The sequence below is a fragment of the Drosophila bipectinata genome, chromosome 2L (genome assembly GCF_030179905.1).
Source record: "Drosophila bipectinata strain 14024-0381.07 chromosome 2L, DbipHiC1v2, whole genome shotgun sequence".
Taxonomy (NCBI): Eukaryota; Metazoa; Arthropoda; class Insecta; order Diptera; family Drosophilidae; genus Drosophila; species Drosophila bipectinata.
In genome coordinates, this window is record NC_091736.1 from 14,627,276 (window position 1) to 14,652,126 (window position 24,851).

The following is a 24,851-nucleotide window of genomic DNA, read 5'->3' on the forward strand; positions in this document are numbered from 1 at the left end:
CGAGGCAACACAAAAATTGTGCACTTGTTTGTTGGCCTTGATGTTGCTATTGTTGCTGTTTGAGAAATGCTTTTGCACCTCAAACAGTACACAACAATTGCTAACAAACGGCCACGACAGCTTCCATTCATTTACGTTTCAGCCATAAAAAGAAAATTACACAAAAAATACAAAAATGAAATCCAAAGAGCTTTGGAAAGGAAGGGAAATTGTGGCCAGCCGCTATTATGGAATGTTTTCTAATTGATTTTCACTCGATCGTAATTTAATATAAATTGCACAAGTTTTGACAGGCGAAACAGTTGGCCAACAAACGCGTTTTGCCCGGTTTTCCAATATTAATTAGCTCCGACTCTTAAACAAAAACTGATGTTGCTGATGCTCTGACATCTGAAATGCCAGAGAAAATGAAAATTGCTAATGGAAATGGGAATGGAAATGGTGATGGCGATGGCGGTGGCAATGCTAATGAACAATATTCATAGACCTGGCCAAAAAGTAGCAAGTCATTAGCTCCAAAATGACAATCAATTATGACAATTTCTCAAAATGATAAACACGGCATGTGGTTCGCTGGTAATTAACCTTAAATAGAGTGCTGTAATAAGGAAATTGTGGGCGTATAAATATTGTGTCAAACAATAGAAAGGAAGTCACAGAAAACCATTATTTGGATAAAGTTTTTTAATTAAAAATATGATTTTATCAAGGATAGTACTTGAATTACATAGGGATTGGATAAAATGAGGTAAGAAATGCTCATTTATATAATCCCTTAAGTTTCTGGGGCATGTGATTGTTATTAGTTTTCAATCAATCATTAAAGCTTCATCGGAAGCCCTCGGAAAAATTCCACTTCAAGAAATATTAATGTCGAATTAAAACAATATAGGACATACATTGGAAAAGTTTCCGCCCCCATTGTTGGCCAAAAAAAGGCAAAAAATGCGAACAAAAATTATTGATTTCTGTTCCGGCATGGATCATTATGGAAAAGCCGGGCAATTCCTTTTGCCAACTTAATGAAATTTCTGCTTATGCGAATTCGCTTGTTGTTGACACATAAACAAGCCGGGGACATCAATAATAAGGGCCATTTGGTCCCAAATAGAGAGGCCAGAGATGAAGTCATTGAACCGATGACAAGGCAACTTCCTAGACAAACAAAAGGAAGCGATCCTGCGCATGCGGATTAACAACAATAATAATAATAATAATAATAAATATTAAATGCCATTACAGCTGCTCGGGACTTATCTCAATGAAATTATCTAAACGACGTAATCTCGTATTCAATTGCGAGTCGGCGGTCCAAACTCTCGCAATGAAGATGCGCCGCCAGGACAAACTAATCCCCTGGACGAAAAGGATGCCCTCAGTGCCTCAGCCCCTCAGACTCCGCGACTACTTATTATATTCTCAGATGGGGAAGCGAAATTACTCTACACGTAGGGCGGAAACTGTTTAGAAAAGCTTTATTTATGCTGGCACATAAATTTAATGCTAACAAGCAGCCAGAACAGACGCGCCACGCCCGGCAAAGGTGCAAGTGAAATTTATTTGCCTGATTTTTCCCACCATCGCACTTGACGAAACATTGCGAGAAGCATCCCGAAACAGCTGCAGTTTTCCACTGCCACTTCCCTATATATACCCTATATATATCTCCTTTTTTTTTAGCACTGCCAGCCCTGAGATGCACCAAGGGTATAAAATTAAATTTCAACTTTTAACGAATATTTACGCGTTGCCAGATAAAAGTGGCATAAAAACTTTCCGCAAAGTGCAAAATAGTTGCCCCAAGAATGGCCCCCAAACCCTTAACAACTCAACCCTCGAAAGCTCTAAAAAAATGCAAGTGTTAAGTATAAATTATTGTGCAGCTTGTGCTGTGCATTGAAGGTGCTCGACGAACAGTGCCATTCATTTCGATTGCCAAACACGTGGCAGAAGGGTATTACTTCAAGCGATGCTTTAGAATCGATTAAGAAACAAGAGCTCAATGTGTGGAAACACTGGTTTGTTGTTGAATTAATGTTCCACAATCACCCAAAGGGCATAACAACTAGGTTGTAACCTAGTTGTTAATAATAATAATAAAACCAAATAATAATAAACTTTTCTTTATTTTAAACAAAGCCAATACAAGCCTTATTCTAATTGAAAATTTGACATTTAATATTCCATAAAATAACAAACTTTTTACAAAAGTTAATTGGCCTAATTATTTTTGCAACTGTAGACGCACTTGCCATTTATTTGATTTAATTTTATTATTTTTGTGAAAAGGATATTTTTGTAACAAAGCTACCATCAAAAACTATACAAATATAACATCTTGAATAACATACAAATTTGCATGGTCCTGCTGTTTTCAATTACACTTTTCTGTTTCATAAACAAATATGCATTAAGGACCCACCTTGTGTGTAAAAAAAAAGAGAAAGTGCAGAAGAGCTTCCAGGGACAGTGGATTTTGTGTGTGACTGGAAATTGTGACTAAAGTTGAAGCTGCAGGCCAAATGCTTGCCAGCCATGCAGAATTTTTCAATTTTCTTGGCAGCCAGCACAAATGTAATTTATTTTGCCACACAAACACAGGCACACACTTTTGGAAACTCTGGCTCAGATGCAGATGCAGATACAGATGCAGATACAAGATAGAAGATACAATTCCTTGCCTCTAGCTACAGGGCAACGCAATTAACCTTCATGTCTTTTTGGCAGTTGTGGTGCACTTGTGAACATCTTCAAATTATATCTCAGCTCGAGTGTGTGCCTATATCTGTACCGCCTCTGAACTATATTTAGTTCTGATGTGGGTTATGTGTGCCGAGCATTTGAGATCGTTTGCCTTTATTGTCGGCCACTCGAAATTCTGCAAGTTTTTACTTAACCAACTCAAAGTCTCAATGGCCTGCAATTAGCCTGAAGTTTGTGCGTTTACCTGAGCTACTTAGCCTGGCATTTATTCTTTTCGGCTAAAGGGCTGCTAATTGCACTCTTCAGCTTCATATTTAGCCTGAAGAACTACCTCTGCCCCGGCCCTAAATGCATTCTCGACTTGAGGCTTGTGCTTGTCTATATGATTCATTCTATAAAGTGCACCGAACAAAAGTACTGGAAATTGCTTTGCCAATGCACTCGTACATCCTTAGTTGCCACTTGAGCAATTTTCTTAGTTGCTGATGAAGTTGCTTTAATTGCTTAAATTTCCACATTAAATTGAGTTATTTCGGCACCTTGCCGGCACAGCCAGAAATGTTGGCTGCATTGACATTGTCGTTCCTATTCCCCATTCGAACCACCAACTCCAGCTACATGCTCCCATACTCATTCCGTATCCTGGCCTGTGCATTTGTTATGCAATCCGTGCCAAAATAGAATCGGCGGAGCGAACATTTTTCCCATTTGGCAGGCAGAGCAGCCAGACAAATCCCAGCCTGACAACGCAGCGCATTTTAAGTATTAATTTGAGCAAATCTTTAGCAGGATAATGGAAACGAATAGGGAGTACTCTTAAAATGATTTATGGAGTAGGTACATAAAATCATAGAATGAAATGGGATTAAGCCAACTATAGTGTTAAAATCTCAATAGTAATATTAGTAATTGAAAAAACTAGAAGCTTCTTGGTTACTCAGCTGTCTTGTAAACTTTAAAACTCAAATATTAACCAATCCCCCAAAAGTATTTCCAATCCCCTGAAGCATCCTTCTAAGGAAAACCCTGTAAACCAGCTGTAAAACTTTTCATTTAAAGCTTTTCACACCATGTCTGAGAAATGGATATGGCTTCAGATTGATACCTATTTTATATCCCTATAGAGTAGATACAAAGTTTCGGTAATAGATATTTTTCCGTTGGTGCCTGCGAATCGAAACAAAAGCTGCAAATGCCGAACTGGGAAAAGGCGCTCAACGAGCCAACTGCATCACGGGCTTTGGGCCATGGCTCTCTGCCAATAGCCATTCTCATAAATGCGATTCTGTCTTGGTATTCCAGTCTGGTTGTCTGGCTGTATGTGAGTGCCCCAAAAAACTACAAAAAAAAAAAACTAAAAAAGAAAATAAAGTCCAGAACAAAAATGTAGATTTTCAGGAAATTGTGGGGCGTCAAATATTTTGCACAAAAGTTGTACAACAATAGTATTAACAAGGCTGGCAGGAGTGTAACAGGAACATCGGAAAAAGCTGGAGCGTGTTGGCAAATATTTGAACAAATATTTGAAGTGCATTGAACGCTCGAATGCGCCTAAAAACAATCGAAAACTATTTACCATGAACATTTCTCCCGACAACGCCCATTTGCTAAACAAGTTTTCAATACATACAGTTCTTCCATTGGTTCTTGTTTTGGTGTTCTTGTCGAAAATTTTCCACTGGCAGCAAGGTCAACTATTTTGACTTTTAATTAGAGAGGGTCATAATTACAGGAGAGGCAACACCCACAAAATGAAAGCCGGTACTTGGGCTGTAATTCAAAGGAGCACTCGTCTTTGTCAACTTCCTTGACAGTGCGGCCACGTGCGACACGCTTACGGCGGAAATTAAAATTCTGGCGGCATGTCTTAGCCAACAAATACAAAAATAGAGATAGATACAAAGGAATAGACAGAGATAGAGATAGACGCAGACGGCAAAGAGCAGCTAATAAACTTTCGCGAGTTGGCTATGAATTTTCCAAGAGGCAAGTTCCTCGGGCTGTTCTTTTGGTTTTCCGCTGAAGCACGCGCTTGCCAGTCTAGACACAAATCAAAGAGCTGCATCTCGCACTGCCAATCAATGAGGTTTATGCACTGAAATAAATAGTTTGGGAAATATAAGGAAAAAGTTAGGACATTAACATCTCATACGATTGCTAGAATTTTAAGCTTAGGCCTTTAAGGACAAAAACTCCATACAAAATCCAGAGCAAACATTGAAAATGAAAATTTTAATAAATAATGAATTAATATGTAATTTTTCCCTTGGTGAACCCTGAGCCCGGCTTATAGCTTAGAGCCTTAAGCTATAGCTCAAAGTTGCACAGCACCTCATGGCCTGAGGGTCCTGAAAAGACCTGAATTAAGGAAGGTCCTGGCCGTGGTTTGCATGCAGCTGCTGCCACCTGCCTCTCCTTCAATTAAAGTCCTGGCGAAAGTTCGTTTATTGACCAAACCTGAGCTGGGGACAATTGTAGCAGTTTATCCAAGTAAATAAACGGCTCAGAAAGGGTTAATGAATGGCTCGAAGAGGGTGGCGGACCAAAGTGCAGTTGTGCTTGCAACTGGATTATTTATTTATGTGACTCACTGAGTCGAGTATTTAATGGCATGAAAGTGTTAAGAAGTAAGAGCTTCTCAGTGACTATTTACTGAATTCTGTAAGTTGATGTTAAAAGGAAATGGGAATAGATAGTTTTCTTTATGTTTCTTTAATATAAAGTGTAAAAAACGCTGAAAACAAATCCTTACAAATACCAGTCTTAAAGCCCAGAATATTTGTTCGCTATTGGCGTTGACAGTGCAAGTTGTTACACCCACTCTGCTTTCTCTTTCAGTATTTTCACGCCATCTCTTTCGCTGATGCTGAGACAAAGGAGCTTTCAACATGTGAGTGTGTGTTTGGAAGCGATTGTATGTGCAGGACGAGTTGAAGTAACCTTTGGCCGATTAAACATAAATCCCTATAAAGCAACAAAGTAAAAATTGCCAACGAGCCAAGTAAAAACTTTGGCAAAGTGCTCAACGTCTTGGAGCTTCGCTGCCTTCCTGATGGTAGGTGGTGGGATGTGGGTGGTTGGTGGTGGGCTAATGGGCGTAGGGCTGCATAAGCGGATGGGCCAAAAGGCTGTAAGGCAAGGCCTTTCAAGCTGCGCTAATGCAAAAGGCAACACAGGGCAGGCAACAGGGCGGCTGAGTAATTTATATGCCAGGCACAAGATCATCGCTGTTAGGGCATTAAAAACTTAAATAGTTTTAGTGCGACACAAACTATGCGGGAGTGGAGTTATAGCCGAGAGAACACGGCGACGAACAGGCTTCCCAGCCACTTGCTCCCGCCCAAGGTGCGTATACTTAACGCAGCCATAATTATTTGAACTTAGTTCCGGAAGAGCTCCGGAAAGTAAGCAAAGACTGTAAGCCAACATTCATAATGTGCAGTGCCTCGACTTACGACAATCTGTTCTCTTATGCCGAGGATGAAAAATAAATTTAAATAAAAATGCAGATGGCATTGAGGACACAAAGCAATACAATCTGACTGCGGAATTGATTTGAATGACCAAGGAAGGAACTTCTTCTCTGTGGATGGAGCTGGCCAGGAGGCAGCTGGGGGAAGCCCCGAAGAATAACAATAAACATTTCTATCTGCTTCATTGGTTATTTACTCATTTCAATAGAAAGGGAAGCAGTCGCGCGGGCATCAAACAAGAAAAACAGCGTAAAGCGAAAAATTCCCATCTCAGATGCTTTTTTTTTTTTTTTATTTTTTGAAAATCGCGAAAAGGACTTCACTTGATGGTAGGAAAACTAAAGCAGCCAAATAAGCAGCCGCCGGCCAGGGTCTGGTGTGTTTTTTTCTGGTTATGTCTTTCTTGGGTTTTCATGGTTTTCCTCCAGTTGGTCTGAAGACAGAAGCTGCTTATAAAGCAATATACAATACGCTGTGGGCGGCCAGGCAACAACAATCGAACCGAATCGATATTTTTCGCTGGTGGCTTTCACCCACACTCCCCCGCCCACTGGACCACCTTCCACATCCTCCAAAAATTTTCCTCATTTTCCTCCTTTCTTTTTTTGTTTTTTGTATTTTTGTCTTGACTTTTTCTTGTCTTTGGTTTTTTGGGGCAAAATGGGTTTTTTGGCCCTGCAGGAGGCAGCCGGGCAGGCAACACGCTTCGTCTGATGTCACGGGCATTTTCTGGGTGGGGTTAGGCTGCAGTCCCGATTTGAGCCTACGATTCCGATTTTCCTGCCGATTCCCACTGGCCGAGTGACTTCAGGAGGACTTGCGACGACGACTTCTCGCCTGAGTCCGTGGTGAAGTTTTCCGCTTTTTTTCGGTTCGCAATCAGCTGCGAGTTGAGGTTGGCTGGATGTTCTCGGGCTTTTCACATCCAAAGAGCGGCGCCGACTCACTGAGAGGAATATTCCTTGCAAGGATAATGGGAATTTTAGTGGGAACAGTTTTTGGAGCTTGCTCTTATACGAGATACGAGAGCGAAAGTGGCAGGTAAACAAGCCAAATCGAATTGATAGTGCTTATCAAAATAAGTTAATAAATCAGAGGCCATAACAAAGGTCTTATTATATATGATATAGATGCCTTGGATGTTTTTCAGTACTATTTTAAAAAATAAACAATATAATGTACATTATAATTTATGCACAATTATTAAATTTAAAATAGACATTCATATAGTTTTTAGATAAAAAATTTAATTAGTTTAGCTTGTTAAAAAAGTTTTCTTGTAAAAAAAAAGAGAATCAAAATGTATAAAACCATAAAACTATATGTGTTTAATTTTTAATCTCGATTCGGAGCTCTATTTATTTAAAAAATATGAAAAATAGTTGCAATTAATAAACTTCCCTTATCTTTTTAGTTCATTTTTTTTAAATTTCCTAGGTATAATTGGATTATTATTTGTGGTTTTTATATAATTTGATTAATGGCATTTATTATGCAGTTTTATGGAGGACATTTATCAGACTCTGATAAATCACAACGAAATAAAAACAAAGTTTTCTCTCAGCCGGTGAAAGTGCTCTGCTCTCAGGAGAGAGCCTTTCACTCCCCCATTTTCTTGCGCTCTCTCTATTTCTGGTAGTCTGCTAAACGGGCGTATAAGAGTCTCCATCGCGAAGCTGCCGAAGTGAAAGCAGAAGAACGAGGATGCCGAGGAGCGAAGCCGAAGGGTCGCCCGCTTTTCACAGCTCGCTGGTGGCGTCTTTCTGCCTGGAAATCCGCAGTTGAAAAGCGTACGCCGTGAGCGACAGACACGTCGTAGCTGTGCCGTTATCCGTTTATCGTTTACCGTTTACCGTTATCCGTTCCGTAGCCCCGCCCGCCGTGCACTCCGCCGGACGGAAAAGGCCCAAGTCATCAAAAGGAATTCCGTAAAGAAGCAAGAAAAGCGGTTGACCTACTGGCTGGAGGCCAACAGAAAAGTGTCAGGCCCAAGCACCTTAAAAACCCCGTTGTGTGTGTGTCTTGTTGTGCGGCGAAAGTCCACAAAATAGAAAGCAGAGAAAGTGTACGCCGCAGCTACGTGCCCCAATGAGAATTTTCCGAGACGCCGTCGAGTGTCGAGCCGGGTAACGTGAGACGGTCGATTCCGGGCGCAGCCTGCAAGCCATTTCTGCCTCAAATTGTGGAGCCAGCAGCTCCATCAGCTCTCCAGAAGCAGCAACAACACGTGTAAACGCTAACGAGCGCGAAAACGCGAACATTTTGATTGATTTTGATTGACATGCCACTCAGCGCCCCGACACCACGCCACCCACCACGTTAAAGTGACGCAAAGTAACGAAAAATAATACACCAAGTCAAATAAAAAAAACACACATTGTTTAAAAAAAAAGAAAAGGGGGAGCCTCACCCAAAATAACCATAAACTTTCAGCAAACAAAAATTGAAACGCTTCGAGCGTCAAACAGAATTTAATAAATATTTGGCTCAAGGGCTATTGGGGGAAAGTGTCAGCAAAACAAGTAAAATATACATATTTAGCCCACATAGCCTACATACGAAATGCAATCAAATCAAGGCCCATAAAAACAGCACCAATAAGCCCACAAAAAATCCAACAAAATAATAATAAAAATCCACAGCATCAGCCTAATCAACTACAACAAAATAAAAGCAAAAAAACCGCTGAGTTGGCCAAAAAGAATACACAGTTTTTTTTGGGATCTCAGTTAGATATTTGTTTGGCATTTTCCTGCTCCTTTCAGTGACAGTGTAGTGGTGTATTTGATTTCTTTATGTATATGTATCAGTGTGCCTCCCCATAACACAACAAAAAAAAGGATAAAATATGCCGGCATTGATTTTCCCGGGCGACAACAACAATATCAGCTAAACAGCAGCCCGAAGAGCAACAGAAACAACATTAAAGAAAAAATATCACAAAAAAAAGGGAGTCAGAGACGAGAAGAAAAGTTGCAGGCATCGAGGGAAAAGTTTTTCCGACATTTTCGGTATGTTTGTTTCTAATTTGTGCACTGTTTTAGTTATTCCGCTTGTTGGCAGCTACTAGCTACATAAAACTCAACAATATTGCTGTCAAAGTTCTGACAGTTTGAACTTTTTATATGCCCGAGCCGGTATTTCCGATTCCGATTCCTATTCCCATTCGAATTCCGCACAGGCCCGCTTGGCCCGTCTGGCCCTCTTAACCCTCGATGGAGGGTTCGATGTTCATTTCGACCCCGTCTGCGTTATTTGTTATGCGGAAAGTTGTTTGTATAATTAAGTTAAATGCTTGTAAATACACAAAAGTGCTCGATTTGAAAGACTTACCCGGGAAAACTTGCTATTGAAGTTTCTCAAGAGCGGGAGGATAAGTTCGTATAACTTTAAACAAGAGCTTATTATCCTTTGAAGTGGGAAATTGCAGGCACCACATGTTGGTATAATTTTTTTTTGCGCCAGGACCTTCCGGGGAGACTTGTCATTATCGTGTCGGACATTCAATTAAGCCCATGTAAATTACGGATGTCAAACGGTTGGCCGGCCTGACCATCGACCGCCGATTAAGCCCCTTTGATAAGGCCGTTTAATTGCCAAGCACACAAACTGGCCAAAAGGAAAACTTGCAGATTTTTTGAAATGTTTGTTTTGCGGCTTTTTTGGGTAGGTTTTGGGACAACCAGGTGAAAGGTGAAAGGACCACAACAAAGGGCCCCAGACAACCTCAACCCCTGCTCTGGGAGCGGAGGGATGTTTTAAAACTTCAAATATTTTTCGAGGCCCACATAAAGTCATGTGTTTGCCTGGCAGTGCCGAAGGCAATGAATGCCTTTCGTCGCTGACGGCGTGCAAATGAGAAAATTCATTATTTAACATTAATTAAGGCTTATTATGCACATTATCAACACACTGAAGCAAACACGAACACAAACACGCACATCCACCTCCCAGACTCCTGCTCCTCCCTGCACAGGAACATGTATGCTAACCGCATTAAATGTCAGTCAAAGGCTCGACTACGTAAATAGTGTCAGTGTGTGGGTGTACATGTGCTGGGGCGGGGGCGGGAGTGTGGGTGTGCAGGCGGGTGGACAACTATCAGGTGAAAGTTTTACTTTCCCACACAGCTCCCACGCTCCCAAAAAGGAAAGTCAGGTTCATAATTCAACGCCCATCAGCGGAAAGCGGAAAGAGTCCTGGGGGTGGCCAGCAAGGAGGCAGCAGGCAGGAAGCAAGGACTGCCAAAAAAAAATACAGGAAACATATAGGAAATATATAAAAAATGGTAGACTACAAAATACCTCTTACTCGAGGGGTAAACATTATATTGCAAATGTTTAGTAACTAGAAAGTATTTCAATAGTCGAATTTTGAAATATATTTTCCTTTGAATTTGTTTCCAATTTTCCTCTTGATTACTCAGCCTAATATGCCCCATGTTTTCTGGCTTCCTCCGTGGCTGGCTGCCTGGAAAAAGGTGTTTAAATTATTCAGTAAATTGTTAAGTAAATAACACGAAAGGCGCACGTTAAAAAGCAACCAAAAGACAACAATAACAGCAGGCAGAATAACACTGTTTCCAGTACTACCTTGTTTCTATGGCCACTGAGGAAATTTACCTCTCATATGCGAGGGCGGTGATGATGATGATGGCGATGCTTATGGCGATGGTGGTGATTCTCGTCCTGGAACTAAGAAGCTGGAGGAGATGATGACACGCCACACAGTTCACGGCTGAGCGGAGTTGCCGGCAGCAAATGTACAATAAAATAAACACCAAATGTGGAAAGCTAGCCTCGGGGTTTGCCAGTCTGACGCACGGGGGCTGGGGGCTTTTGGCTGGCTAGAGGTTGGGCGGTGAGTTGGTGTAACGAAACGAAACCGTATCGTAACAAAAACAAAGCCGGAAACGGAAGCAGCTATGAGAGTTCAGGCGGCTGGAACAACGCACTCTGCGCCAAGTAAACAATAGCGAGAAATTTGTTAGCCCAGGAGCTGAAAACGAGCCAGGAAAGTCACGAGTAGACAAAGGGCCCTATTGACTCACCTCAATGGCAAGTCTATTTTGGAAGGCTCGAGTCCGTTCTAATAATTGTTGAAGTATCGGGGTGGCAGAGCTATGTGCATCAAGAGAAACCAGTAATGAAGATGTATATCCTTTTATATATCCAACCCTTTCGAAAAATAAAACATTTGTTTAAAAATTCAAAACCAGATCCATATTTTATTCATAGTTTTCTCCATTTCTATAATGGAGTTCATCCATGGATCTTAAACACACAGGATTATACTTTTAAATTTATATTGAAACCCAAACTATGTAAATATTTTCATTTCAAACTACAAATTTTTCATAAGGTCTAGCCCAAATAGTTAATGGCTTAACGCCAGCGGAAATACTTGAGAAAGCTCCACTCCTTCCCTGACTGGTTGTTAGAATCATTTTCTGAATCCATTGTCTGACTTAAATTGTCACTTGCAAAAGCTTCAGATTCAAGAACTGAATTATCCGAGACGGTACTTGTTTCAAATTTTAGGGTTTTGTTGGATGAATGAAGAGAGGACTGATGGGATAATTCAGACGATGACCGTGAGTTGATTGAACACTGTGATTGATCTATGTACAGAGATTTGGAATTTGATGACGAAACAATACTGAAGTCCTCTGTGGAGACCTGCGTCGACTTGGAACAGGGCAAACAGGGCATAGTCTGGACGCCTTCGTCCTTAACTCCCTTTTTTAGCTTGTATAAATAATCATTGTTATCGAATTGATTCTTTTCGAGGCTAGTCATGTGGCGCCACAAAGTTGTGCCCAGAAGGGTTTTATCGAAGGAATCGTATTTTTTTAATTTCTGATGCATAAAGGCCAAGAAGTTCTGCAAAGACGATGACCGTTTGCCTAGTTTGTTTTCAGAAGAACTTTGTTTCGCTCCAGCATTGAGTCGCTTTCGGGGCTTTTTCAAAGCCCGCCTAGTTGTTCCAGCTTTGTTCGATTTTCTCTCAGATGGCGGTGGTAATATAACCGTAATTTCATCGTCATCCGACGCAGAAGACTCGTCCTGATCATCCACTTCCATTGACTCTCCCGAAAATTGCTTACTAAAATTCTCATCTCGCATAAATAGTTTTAAGACATAGTTCTCGGGTTCATAAGCCGCCTTCTCCTCCTGCTCCATTAGACTCCATGCCAATACTGCATCATCATAGCTTTCTATTGGCTTCGTATTCCTTTGAATGGAGAAATCGTGCAAAAAGTTGATAAAAGGCTCATTGGGAGAAATTGACGTGTTGGAAAGATTGGCCAAGTCGACTGTACTTCGATCTGGCAAGGAATAATTTGCAACTGGACTAACATCAGAGCTCTCGACTTTGTCTTCATCGTTTTTATGGCTAGGGTGAGAGCTCACCTCTGTGTCAGGAAGATCGTTTGAACAATCCATCGAATCGTCATTATTGTTGCTACTCATATTATTAGTATCACGACTAATATTGTCATTAATGTCATAAGTGGTCTCCGTGGTTGAATCATGCATTTCCTCAGTCGGTTTAGTAGATGTTGGGGGTTTACCTATAGTTATATATTAATATCCGGTTCGAATGACCAAAAATAATACACAGGCTTTTGACTTGGATTTCTGTCTATACCGCTATTGACGCTTCGCTTTATTTCACACATATATATATATATAACTTATTTTTAGTGTTACCATTCTTATTTTTTAAAACTAATCTTTTGGAACTTAATTGTTAGGTATTTTTTAACACTGTCTTTTTCCCGTTGTCATCTTTTCAAATTCAAAATATAATGAAATAGTAATATTAATATAACATTCTCCTCCCAAGTATTGCCTGGTAAGAAAATTCCATTTGGCAATACTTACTTAGCTTTACAAAGTTTTCTTAACGTCTAATTTAATTAACTTAACGATAGGTCTTTTATAAATGTTGTCTTTTATCTTAACATCTACGATTCGAACAAAATTATCTTTGGCTGGATAAGTTTTAACAATGATGCCTTTAGGCCAAACATTTCTTGGTAAATCTGGATCCATGACCAGCACAATATCACCCTCTTTCAAATTATCAAATTTTTTAACCCACTTGCGGCTGCACAATAGAAATTGTCTATATTCTTTTCTCCATTTAACCCAAAAAATATCAGCCAGTCTTTGAGAAGCCCTCCACATGTTTAACAATTTCATGTCTCCATCCGATACATCACAGTGGAAAGATTCTCTATAGTTCGGTCCGATCAACAAGTCATTTGGCGTAATTAATTCAGAATCCGGTAAATCAGAAGACACAAACAAAAGAGGACGACTATTCATCATGAATTCAATTTCGCAAAATAATGTTTTAAGGGTATGTTCCTTTGGAAATCGTTCCTTAAGTAAAAAACATAAATATTTCTTAACTGATTGAATTAATCTTTCCCAAGCTCCTCCCATATGAGGCGACAAAGGGGGGTTGAATGTCCATGTGCAATTTTTTTGTGACAAAAATTTAGTCATTTCGTTTTTTGACCAATTATCTATAATCAATTTAAGATCCTTACTTGCTCGTTTAAAATTGGTTCCATTGTCTGAATATAATTCTATTGGAAAACCACGACGGCAACCGAACTGACGAAAAACATGCATAAATGCGTTACACGACAAGTCCTCTGCTATTTCTAGATGAACAGCCCGGGTAGCCATACAAGTAAAAATTACCCCATATCGTTTTACATGACTCCTGTTTACCAACACCTCGATGGGACCAAAATAATCTAAACCAATTTTTAAAAAAGCTCTTTCGGTTGGTTCAATTCTACATTTTGGAAGTTGTCCTATTAAAGCAGTCTGTGGTTTGGCACGCCTATTTTTACAAAATTGGCAATTACGAATTATTTTCTTGACCGAATTTCTACATTTAATTATCCAGTATTTCATTCGCAAATTGGAAATGACGGTTTCGGTACAAATGTGACAGTTTTGTTGATGATAGTAATAGATTAGAAGTGTAGTTATTGGGTGGTCATTACTCAATAGAATCGGATTTTTAGCGTTTATGTCATACTCATCATCATTTAAATTATCCAATCTACCTTTCAATCTAAGCAATCCATCAGTGGATAACTGCAGTGGCAATGATTTTAGACGACTTGAATTCCCTATAGTTTTTCCTTTTTGTACACTTTGAATTTCAACTTGAAAGGAATCAGATTGTATCTTTTTATAAATTACGTCTTCGGCATTATTCAATTCCTTTGCTGTAAGTTCGCCACAAGCTCGATGTTCTCTATTACCTTTGACATTGTTCACAAATCGTAGTAACCAAGCTGTTGTTCGTAAATACCTCGTCCAACTAGAAAATCTGTTCACATCAGGTAGAATCGGTTCATGTTTTGCTTCAGTCATAGCATTTACATATTCGTTGGAGTCGTCTTCTGAGGTTATTTTACTTTTTGGCCACTCGACAATATCTTTGTACAGGAATTCCGGCCCTTTTATCCATAAATTGTTTGCATTAAAGTCTACCTTTGTGAACTTCGTTGCTTCATCAGCAGGATTTATTTTAGAAGGAACGTATCTCCAGTTGCCGACATTAGTTGTTTCTTGTATTTCACCTAAACGCTGAGCTACAAAGGTTTTAAATCGTTTGCTGCTAGACTTTAACCAATACAAAACAATTTGAGAGTCCGTCCATAAATATACTTTACTTATGGGTAATTGTAACGATTCCAATAGTGATTTGCTCATTCTAGCTCCTAGCAAGGCACCCTGTAATTCCAGCCTTGGGATTGACATAGGCTTAAGGGGAGCGACTCTTGACTTGGCTGTTACTAACATACAATCGATGGTCTGATCTCTTTTAAAACGAATGTATGCACATGCCGCGTATGCATATTTGGAGGCGTCAGAGAATATATGTAGCTGAATGTCACAATCATTTAAAGGTAATTTTGTCATAAGTCTTGGTATTGTAAAGTTTTTGATTTTTTGGAATGATTCGCAGAGCGTTTTCCAAATCACAAAATGCTCGTCTATTATTTCGTCGTCCCAGCCAATACCACTGTCCCATATGGCTTGTAAAAGTATCTTATTTGTTATAAGAAGGTTTGACAAAAAACCTAATGGGTCGAAGATAGACATTGTAATCTTCAGGACCTCACGCTTAGTTGGTCGTCGGGATGTGTTTACTATTTCATTATGTGATTTAGTAAATTGTAGATTATAGGTAAATGTGTCGTTTTCGTAATTCCAAATTAACCCCAAGACACGTTCTTCTGTTAGTGTTTTTATTTTGGGCGAAGCCTGAGCTTTGTTGTGACAATTGAGTGGATCTATTTGGTTGAGAACCTCTACTGAATTTGATATCCAGTTACACATCTGGAATCCGCCTTGTTTGTGAACAAATGATACGTCTTTAATCAGTTGAACGGCGCTGTCTATGTCATCAGCTCCGCCTAAGTAGTCGTCCATATAATGATTTAATAAAATGTCTTTACAGGCATTCGGATACTTTTCCTTAAACTCATTTGCGTTGTGATTTCTAACTTGTTGTGCAATACTCGGACTGCATTTTGCTCCAAAAAATAAAACTTGAATTTCATAAACGTCCGGAGGGTCATGTCTTTTATTCCCTCTCCATAAAATTCTTTGAGCTTGTCTGTCTTTCTCTGGTACTTGAATTTGTAAAAACATTTCTTTTATATCTCCTACAAAAGCTATTTTATTTTTTCTAAAGTTCATGAGAACTGAAGATAGTTGAGTATAAAAATCAGGTCCGGGTAATAAGAAATCATTCAAGCAGTAGTTATGGCTTTTAGAAGCGGCATCGAATACTATTCTCAATTTTTCTGGTTTATTAATATTTTGCACACCGAAATGGGGCAGATAATAGGTTAGTTTTGTTTCGTATTTGGCTTCGGTGGGATTCAACTTTTTTAAATACCCTTTCGAAATATAAGACTGCATTACTTCATTATATTTTTGACCATACTCAGGAATTTTGTCAATTTTGTTCTCACATGACAGTAGCCTAGAGAAAGCGTTCTTATAGCTTTCCGGAAGCTGAATGCTATCATTTTTCCAAAAAAGTCCGCATTCGAATCTATTGCCAACTCGTTTTAAGGTGTTGTTAACAATATTCATACATCTTTTGTCGTCTACAGACATAGGAAAATCTTTTTGAGTTGCAAATTCGTTTTCAATTGACCAGTAAGACTTAACTAGGTTATGTAGTTCATCTAGATCGTCCTTTTCGGGGAAATGTTCATTTACGTGAAAGGTATGATTTGTCTCGGCAAGAAGTCTTTCAGGTTGTGTTAAGCCATGTACGACCCAACCTAACAATGTGTGGCTAGCAACTGGGCCGCTAAAGGATTCGTACTTTAATTTGCGGGACACTATAAGAGACCAGTTATCTTGCCCTATTAGAATTCTTGGCTGTGCCTGATTGTAAGAGCAATGTGTAAAATTCTTTAAAAACTTAAAGTTGTCTGTCATGTGGTCTATGCTTAAAGTTTGTTGTGGCAAATTAAGATTGGAAACAGTTCTTACTCTTCTCATCATGTGTGTCTTAGTATTCATGCCAATACCTTTAATGCGTATGCTAACTATTTTAGAGTTATCTTGTTCATAAACTTCATTGTTAGTCCATTGCATTTTCAATGGTTTGGTTGGACCTTCAAGACCTAAATTGTTAGCCAAGTTCTCGTCAATCAATGATATTGTTGACGCCTCATCAAGGAGAGCATATGTGTCAATAGTATTATTTGGTCCTATAAGGGTGACATGTACCACTTTTAACAAAACTTTGCTAGCACTAAAGTTTACGTTACAGTTTTTTTCTAAGTTGTTGGAAACTGATTGATCACCATGGTCAGACTTGTTTGTTTTTATGTTTTCAAAATTTTCTTTGTGCAAAAGGCTGTTATGATTGTATCTACAATTGTTAATATTGCATTGCCTTTTACGTTTACAGTCTTTTAGTAAATGATTTTTACCGAGGCAAGAGATACATAAGCCATTTTGAGAAACATGCTCCCAGCGCTTGTCGATATGTAAATCTTTAAATTTGAAACAAGTTGTAACATAATGATCATTCAGCTTGCAGTAATTACAAAATCCTTTGTTTTTGCTTTTGTCTGTGCCATTTTGAATACCTGAAACTGTCAGTGTGCAGTCTTTCGACTTGTTGAGATTCTGGCCAAATCCTAAAACTGTGGCAGCTTTGATTGTCTCGCCCAGCCATGATTGAAATACAATTATTTTTGGCTCAGAAGGTTTTAGCTTTTGATAATGTTTGATGAAGGCGATACGTTGAGGTACGGGTAGTTTATCTAAAATTTCTGCAAAAATTAATGGGTTTCTTAATTGATCCACATCTCCTACATTTAACAAAGTGTGAATAAGATTGTTGATTATGTCGTAGAATGCAAAAAGTTTTTCGAATTTGTCGTCCCTAACTACTGGTAGTTGTTTAATCTTGTCAAGAAGCGATCTTATTATGTATGATGGATCCCCATAGCGCTCTTGTAGGATTTCGATAATTGAGTCGACATTATCTGGTAAAACCAATAGTGACTGAACGCATTCTTTAGCACGTCCTACTAGAGCCTTTCTAAGTCTACTTAGGTTTTCATAATTAGTAAAATTACAAGTTTTTGTACTATTTTCAAATTCAGCATAGAATATGGGCCACTCTAATGGGTCCCCAGAAAATGATGGAAGATCTTGTTTAATAGTCTGTCTGGCCATGAACGTTCCGATTTGGTAATGGTTAGTAATTTCGTTCTCAGAAATATTTTCGTTATCAAACTTAAGTCTACGTTGAGCACCATCAACCCACTCACGCGTACGGATATCATTGTTGTCGTCGACATCAATTTCGTTCATGTTGTCTCCAATTCTGCTACCGGCGTCTGATCCTAATTGTGCCAGTTGTAATTTTTGCTCTAGCTCCAATTGTTCCTTTTTAAACTCAAGACGAGTTCGCTCCTGTTCCTGTCGTGCCTGCTGATCTCGAAGTTTCTGCTGCTTTTTCAAGTACTCAAGCTGTACCTGAAGTCGTTGAACCTTGGTTGAGCTGCGGGAGGATTGGCTTCCTTCGGAGATATGTGACCTTGCGGGGCCTTCACAGAACTGTCTGGATGGATTGGGTGTGCCTAGAATCGCCGGTGTTGACGCAACCATTTTTTTGTTCCGATTTTCCATGATGGTTACTTCTTGCTGCGAAGGTTCGGGTCTGGGTGTGTCGATAACCCTGTCGTCTTCAGTTTTTTGTTGTGTGCTTTTATCCTTTTGTTGGTTTTTTCCTTGTAATTTCTTTTTTGATCCTGTTGGTGCCATAATGCTGTCCGCGTCTTATTCTACCGTCACAGAGATCGTGGTGAAATTATTTTTTTTTGGCGTCGTAGTTATTCCTCGAATTTACTAACACACACAACTTAAGTCGTCTTTTTGTGAGTGTGTAGGTAGTCTGGGCCAATAGCGAAATCTATTTCACAATCCATTTGCTGTTCAGTTGACATCGAAGGACCATTGTTGGGGGTTTACCTATAGTTATATATTAATATCCGGTTCGAATGACCAAAAATAATACACAGGCTTTTGACTTGGATTTCTGTCTATACCGCTATTGACGCTTCGCTTTATTTCACACATATATATATATATAACTTATTTTTAGTGTTACCATTCTTATTTTTTAAAACTAATCTTTTGGAACTTAATTGTTAGGTATTTTTTAACACTGTCTTTTTCCCGTTGTCATCTTTTCAAATTCAAAATATAATGAAATAGTAATATTAATATAACAGTAGATTTCTTTTTTAGAATAAAATCGATTAAACATCTAATATGTTTATTGTTACAATTAATTTCGCTGCCGTCCTTTGAGTCAGTAGAAAAGTTCTTGAATATTTTTTCACCTTTGGGGAATTTCTCTCCTGTTAGATCTATGACTGAAGCTTCTTCCAATTTATTCAAAGGCTTTTCCAAACCCAAGGCTTTGTCATCAAATACTTTGGATTCTGAGTAGTTTAACGTCCTTGCGCCTAACAGGGTTTTAATTGCAATATTATCGGTTTGCCCTTCCGACTGGATCGTTTCAGGTTTTCTGACCAGTGTGACCATGGCCAACTTGTGCTTCATTCTGATTTTATATTTATCTGGGTAGAATTCCCGACGCTGAGTTTTGTCAAACTTCTCCCACATCTCCACGGCCATTTCGTGCATTCTGCCTTCATCCACCCACGCATTTTGTTGCTTGAAGCAAGCTAAGAAGTTTATAAATGGATCCCTCTGACCCCGTCCAGGGGTTGTCGCGAATGTCACGGGCCTGGGCAAGCTCCTACTTCTTTTTGGCTTGCATATATCATCAAAGAATATATCCATTTAAAAAATTGCCGAAATTGATTGAAAATGAAATGTACAAAAATATACACCTAAATAATTATTTTGTTCGGAAATTTCAAAATATACAAGGCACGATAGCACGAGGTGTTGATCTAGTAAGAGAAACGATAGTACTGAACTTTTCATGAACCTATCCTGACCTCGAAATAATCAGAAAAGAACAGCCTACTTATTCCAAGATTTTTAGAGTTTTTATTTCCTAAAAGAAAATGTTTACCTTTGCTTTGAAATAATGCCCAACGGAAGGATAAGAAACCCCTTTCGCACTATTGTGGCTCAAAGTAAAATATGTATTTTTTTTTTGGGTATTTTGAAACAATAAATATTGAAGATTTATCTTTCGCACAACGAGGGGAAACAAGCCGTGCAAGTTCGCTCTGTCCGAGCCCCTGCAGAGCTGCTAGGACTGACTGGAGAAGCTTGTATCTGGGCCGCAGAGTGCTCAGACGCAAATGACATGCAAAATAAGCAGCAGAAGTAGCAGCAGTACGGCAGAGAAAGAGGAGCCGGGCCACTTTCAGAGCCCCAGACATCCGCCAGATAGGGTTTATTAGGGCACCGAGCCAAACCAGTGCGAATGTGCCGAGCGTTGTAATTTATGCGGGTTTCGAGTAAAAATGTTTGCATAAACTTTATGCAAAAATATGCTCTGGCCAGGCCAACGCATGCTGGGTTAACACACACAGGGCGACGGCATTGAGTGGGTGGCTTAGGTGGGTCGGGTGAGTGAGTGGGTTGCCTTGGTTTAGCGTGGTGGTTTCGGTGGGTGGCTGGTAAGCTCCCTTGGCTCTGCCGTGAGCAGAAAACTCTTGGCCCAGGCACATTAACAGAAATTGATTTTCGATTTTTTCCCCCCCACTCGGTCGGAGAGAAAGTCTGCAAAATGCTTTCTAGCTGAATTAGAAAATAAAGCAATTTGTTTTGCGCATTTTGTGTCGTTTTGGTTATCCTGGAAAAAGTTTGATTAGTTTGTTTTGCATTTGTTTCCAACACGAGGACGTGTAGGATGTCGAGGAGGTTCGAAGTGGACTAATGTTATTAATGTTTCTATAGAGTAGCCCGGGAGTTTATCGAACTCTCAAACAAAATTCTATTTCGGAACACTTGCCAAAAAAAAGCTTCTGGCTAAAAGTTTGAGTTTCGGATGTTTTAAAAAGTTTTCCCATAGTGTGTTTTGAGGATTTTCTGTGTGAGTTTTAAAATTATTTTTATTTTTTTTTTGTTAACTAAAACCCACATTTTTAGGTAAGCCCCTAGCAAGGGGTGTGTTAAGTGCATCCTCTTCAGGTGACCTGCAACCTTTTAGCCTTTTTCATAAAACGAACTTTGACGTTGAGCCCCTTGTTGAGCTTCATTGAGAGGTTTTTAATAATTTCGGGTATTTAAAAAGTGGATAACAATGGCAAGTGACCAACAATTTTAATATTTCATTCAGATTTCCTTTGTTTGCGTTTGTAGACCCCTCCATCTTTATTACCAGATACCAGTCTTTGGTGCTAATTTGGTTATCAACATCTTGAGATCAAAGTCGGTGTTCAATTTGGCACTTCTCAGCCTTGACCACATTTTCCACCCGAAACTGACCGTGACCAGGAACAAATTGGCGTGCAAAGTGCCCCACAAATCAATTGCAATTACCCGGCCAGTCGGCCACTTGGCCAGGCCGTCCATCGGACGGGAAATGAGGTCAGAATCGATGGCAGGATGAAGGAGGCTGTTTTTCAGCCAAATGTAAAACATTAAATAATTCCATTCGGCCTCTGTTATGCGCCGCAATGAGCCACGAGCTCAATCAGAAAAGTTAGCCAAACAAATTGCAAACGAAAAGGACCAAGATACGCTCTTGGGCTGACTTTATTTTCGACTTTGCATTCGGCTTGTTTGCTTATTTTTATTTTTATATATTTTACCACCCACAAGGAAAAATCGAGCAAGGGCTTACTCCACTTTTCCGCGGAGAGCGAAAGCAATTTCCGTTCGTTAAACCTACATTTCGAAATTAAATTTTTTACACTTGAGAAGTTCGCAGCTTCAAATATTTTCATTTTCCGTCAGACGCGGCGCAATTATGCGTTTTCCATGGGGATGGGGGGAGGGGCGACCGGCCTGGTGAGATGGCCTGGCAACCCTGGCCCACTTAACCAGGAATCGAGTGCCGGGTACCAGGAGCCACACAACCTCCTTCCGCCCATCCCTTAAAAATCCACCCCAGACTCGAGGAAGTAAGTTGTAATGCGTTGTAAGGGCGCTGACGCCTTTAAAATATTATACCTCGGTCGGGGGGGTTGCTGAAGCTAAATCATGGACTAAGTGATACCCATTGAGTGTTCCTGGAATATGCAAATTTAATTTGGTTTTATGTCAGAAATTAGACTGCCTAGCAACAGCTACTTTAAAAGGTTATAAAGAGTTCCCGGAAAAATCTTACAGGCCTTTAACAAATTTTAGAAGAATTCCAAGTTGGTCTTCTGCGAAAACTAAACACCCAAAAGGAAAGTGCTGAGGGTAACCGAACAACAATCAACAACAGGACTCAGAAAAGCTGAAAAATATACACGAAAATATTGCCCGAACAAATGTTGGCTCCCAGCACCAGACCCTAGTCTTTGCCCTCTGGCCCCCTAAGTCCTCCATCTTAGCTTCCACCCACGCACACTCATTATAACCTTCCCGGCAAGACACAAGGAATAAAAAGTTTAGACTCTGTGTGCTGTGGTTGCCCCTCGTGGTCGTTGGTAAGGGCGGTCTGGCAAACAAAAAAACGCTGCCGAGTATTAAATATCTATTGAGGCAGCCCCCCATCCTCTCAAAAGGTCCTGGAAATATTGTGCTTGCTTTTCATTATGTTTTTCAATTTTTTAGCAGCAAACCGCTGACGCTTCGACAGGATATCTTGGCAGCTTAATTGAGGCATTATTTGTGTCATCGATTTCGGACTTTGCTTTAAATTCGTTTGTTTGCCGAGGGCCACGGGCATCATCGGTATCTGATCACACACAGACCGACCAGCACTGAATCCCATCTAATTTATATTATCTGCTTAATTTATATGGAACACGAAATTGCAAAACAAAGGCACCCCAAAGTAGATAAGTCGCATTTCCCCACCCTCCCACAAAAAAAGGCCAAAATTGTTCGACAAAAATTGGAATAAAGGAAGAAAAAAGGATACACAGACCGAGGGACGCCAATAAAATCTGTTTTATTTGCATGCTCCTGGCGAGGACAGAGACGTGGTTTATTTTCGGCTGGTTTGAGAGGGGCCCAAGGCTAATAAACGGACAATCAGAATTGGGGGAAAAGAAACAAATAAAATTTGAGGATATAAAAAGTGTAGCGAGCCATTCCCTCTTACAGCCCAGTGCAATGACCAAGTAGGAAGCTCAAATTACAGAAACTTCAAGGATACAGGGTCCACAACTCTGCTCCTGCAAAAATGCATCGACGCGTCTGGAATACTACGACGCCATTAAATAGAATATTTAATTTTATTGTTAGCCCTCCCAAAGCCTTATGGCATTGTCCTTTGTCACCAAAGATACATCAGACTCGCTCACACACACACTGACACCCAAATAAAGGACGAAAAAAAAGTAGGCTGACCCTTTTGCTTTCACAAAATGAAGCGACGCGCATTTTTCGAGGCTTAGCTACAAATTTGAATTCCAGGCATGCTGCTGCGAAGGCTCCAAAGGCATCCAACACATATTTACATATTCTCCTCGCCGGCTCAGTCCACTTTTCCAAAATTTTCCATCCAAAGCCATTTTATATTAAAAACAGAAAACAAAAAAAATAATGAAAACGAGGGAAAACCAGAATGGAACGCAAAGTTTTATACATTTCTAATATGAAAACCCTTTTTTTCATAGCCGCCTTTTCCTTTATTTTTCAGGTTGCCCAGGAACAACTAAGCCTTGGATGATTAAAACCATAAAAAGGTAGGTTTGAGAAAGTCCTGAGCAGCTTTAATACATTATGATGACCACAACGAATGAGGCTTAAAAGGACAGTTTGGCAACTTGCCTTAAAATGTCTCTAAATTTTTAAGCCCGCCATGTAGTTAGTCTGTTTAAAAAGCCAAACGATATGGCAAATATTATTTTAATACACCTGCTAAAGGGAAAGGTAAATTTAACTTTTTATTCTTTTCGTATTTATTTCTGTTTGTGTGTCTTTATGGAAATCAAATTAAGTATGCAAATCAAAAGCGACGGCATGGCTTTGAAGTAAGTTTTAAATTTGGTTTAATATTTATTTTCTTTTGTACTTATTTTTTCAGCCATCGAGCTGTCATGTGCTTCAGGTTTTATTTATTTATGATTATATTTATTTATTTATACATTTTTATGTGTACATATGGGTGATTCGTCAAAAACTCGCGCAATATTTCATTGGGGCTTAAAAACAATATTTATGTTGCGGGCCAAAAGTAAAAACGAGAGTTTTTTCTTTGCTGATTTGGAGGGTGGGGAGGAGTGCAGTTGCCTGGTGGGTTTATTAACTGAACGACATAAAAATGGCCAGAAAAATCGTTCGCAATGGCCATGTAAAAGTAGCACAGACAAACGGCATTGGCAATAAAAACGAAATTGATTTATGAGTAGGCTTGAAATGCTGCCATTTTGTCATGTTGACGCCGACTATTTGTGGTCGTATGAAAACGAAGCTCTGCTTTTTTTTTTATCAACTTGCCCAAAATCCTTCAAAACATATGGTCTTCTGGGTGGGGGCTTACTATCAGTGTATTTAGCAGCATTTTGCACCTTTCAGGCATCTTGGATATGGCAGGCATACACGTTTAGTTACAGGAGCTATAGTTGTACTGGTAGTAGTTGTTTGACCAAGAACATAAAAAATCAGTCCAAAATGGACGTAACACAGTATAAATTGTAACATATTTGTTCTATGTACCTCTTGAAAAAAAAATGAGTTACAAATCGGTGTTTTAAAGCCTCAATTGTTACGCCTTTGTCTTTGGAACTAATGCCTTTTGAAATGCTTTAATATGATTTCACTTTTCGCTACAAATGCATTTTTTATTAAGCTTTTAGGAATAGGCTTTTTGTATAAATATTTCATCAAGGTAATGAATATTCAACCTCTGCCGCTCACTCCTCAGCATTATTCCTCGTACACTCAATTCTCGCCAGTTGTCTCCAAGTTATCTTATTATGTGTACTTGAGGTTGGCGAGGTGGAAAATGCGAAGGAGAATGGCAACATTTTAATTTCTTTTTAATGCGCTACGAACTCATGGGCTTAGC

At 39.5% G+C, this 24,851-nt stretch overlaps 2 protein-coding genes and 1 long non-coding RNA gene across 12 annotated transcripts in view; 1 reads left to right on the forward strand and 2 right to left on the reverse strand.

Annotated features, from left to right (window-relative positions):
* The first annotated feature begins 7,948 nt into the window (after nucleotides 1-7,948).
* Nucleotides 7,949-24,851, forward strand: part of kek2 (kekkon 2) — a 49,247-nt gene continuing 32,344 nt past the window's right edge. For 2 of the 9 annotated variants that reach the window (XM_070277437.1, XM_070277439.1), the window contains exons 1-2: nucleotides 20,632-20,774; nucleotides 23,481-23,526. The gene's annotated coding sequence lies outside the window, so the exon portion shown is untranslated. Of the gene's footprint in view, nucleotides 9,188-20,175; nucleotides 20,775-20,830; nucleotides 20,988-21,020; nucleotides 22,615-23,480; nucleotides 23,527-24,851 lie in introns of those variants that run through there. The other 7 variants (XR_011442109.1, XR_011442107.1, XR_011442108.1 and 4 more) reach the window with 7 other exon arrangements.
* Nucleotides 9,977-11,130, reverse strand: LOC138925862 (uncharacterized). Its single transcript, XR_011442110.1, has 3 exons — nucleotides 10,799-11,130; nucleotides 10,481-10,646; nucleotides 9,977-10,417 (listed from the first exon to the last, which is right to left on the reverse strand). It is a non-coding gene; the product is annotated as an uncharacterized lncRNA (long non-coding RNA).
* Mst33A lies at nucleotides 11,450-19,698 on the reverse strand. Of its 2 annotated transcripts, XM_070277441.1 has the most exons (2): nucleotides 18,986-19,698; nucleotides 11,450-12,730 (listed from the first exon to the last, which is right to left on the reverse strand). In XM_070277441.1, exons 1-2 carry the CDS (start codon nucleotides 19,562-19,564, stop codon nucleotides 11,561-11,563), a joined length of 1,749 nt encoding a protein of 582 aa, XP_070133542.1. In that variant the 5' UTR covers nucleotides 19,565-19,698; the 3' UTR covers nucleotides 11,450-11,560. The 2 variants fall into 2 exon arrangements, with proteins under 2 accessions (XP_070133542.1, XP_043067477.1); XM_043211542.2 differs by lacking the exon at nucleotides 18,986-19,698 and having other exon boundaries at nucleotides 11,450-12,752.

Bases quoted from the DNA above. Each gene is read 5' to 3' on its own strand.
- Mst33A (XM_070277441.1), bottom strand. From the start codon at position 19,564: ATGGATATATTCTTTGATGATATATGCAAGCCAAAAAGAAGTAGGAGC. The intron at 12,731-18,985 runs GTTATATTAATA...CCAACATCTACT, and splicing joins TTCTAAAAAAGAAATCTACT to AAACCGACTGAGGAAATGCA.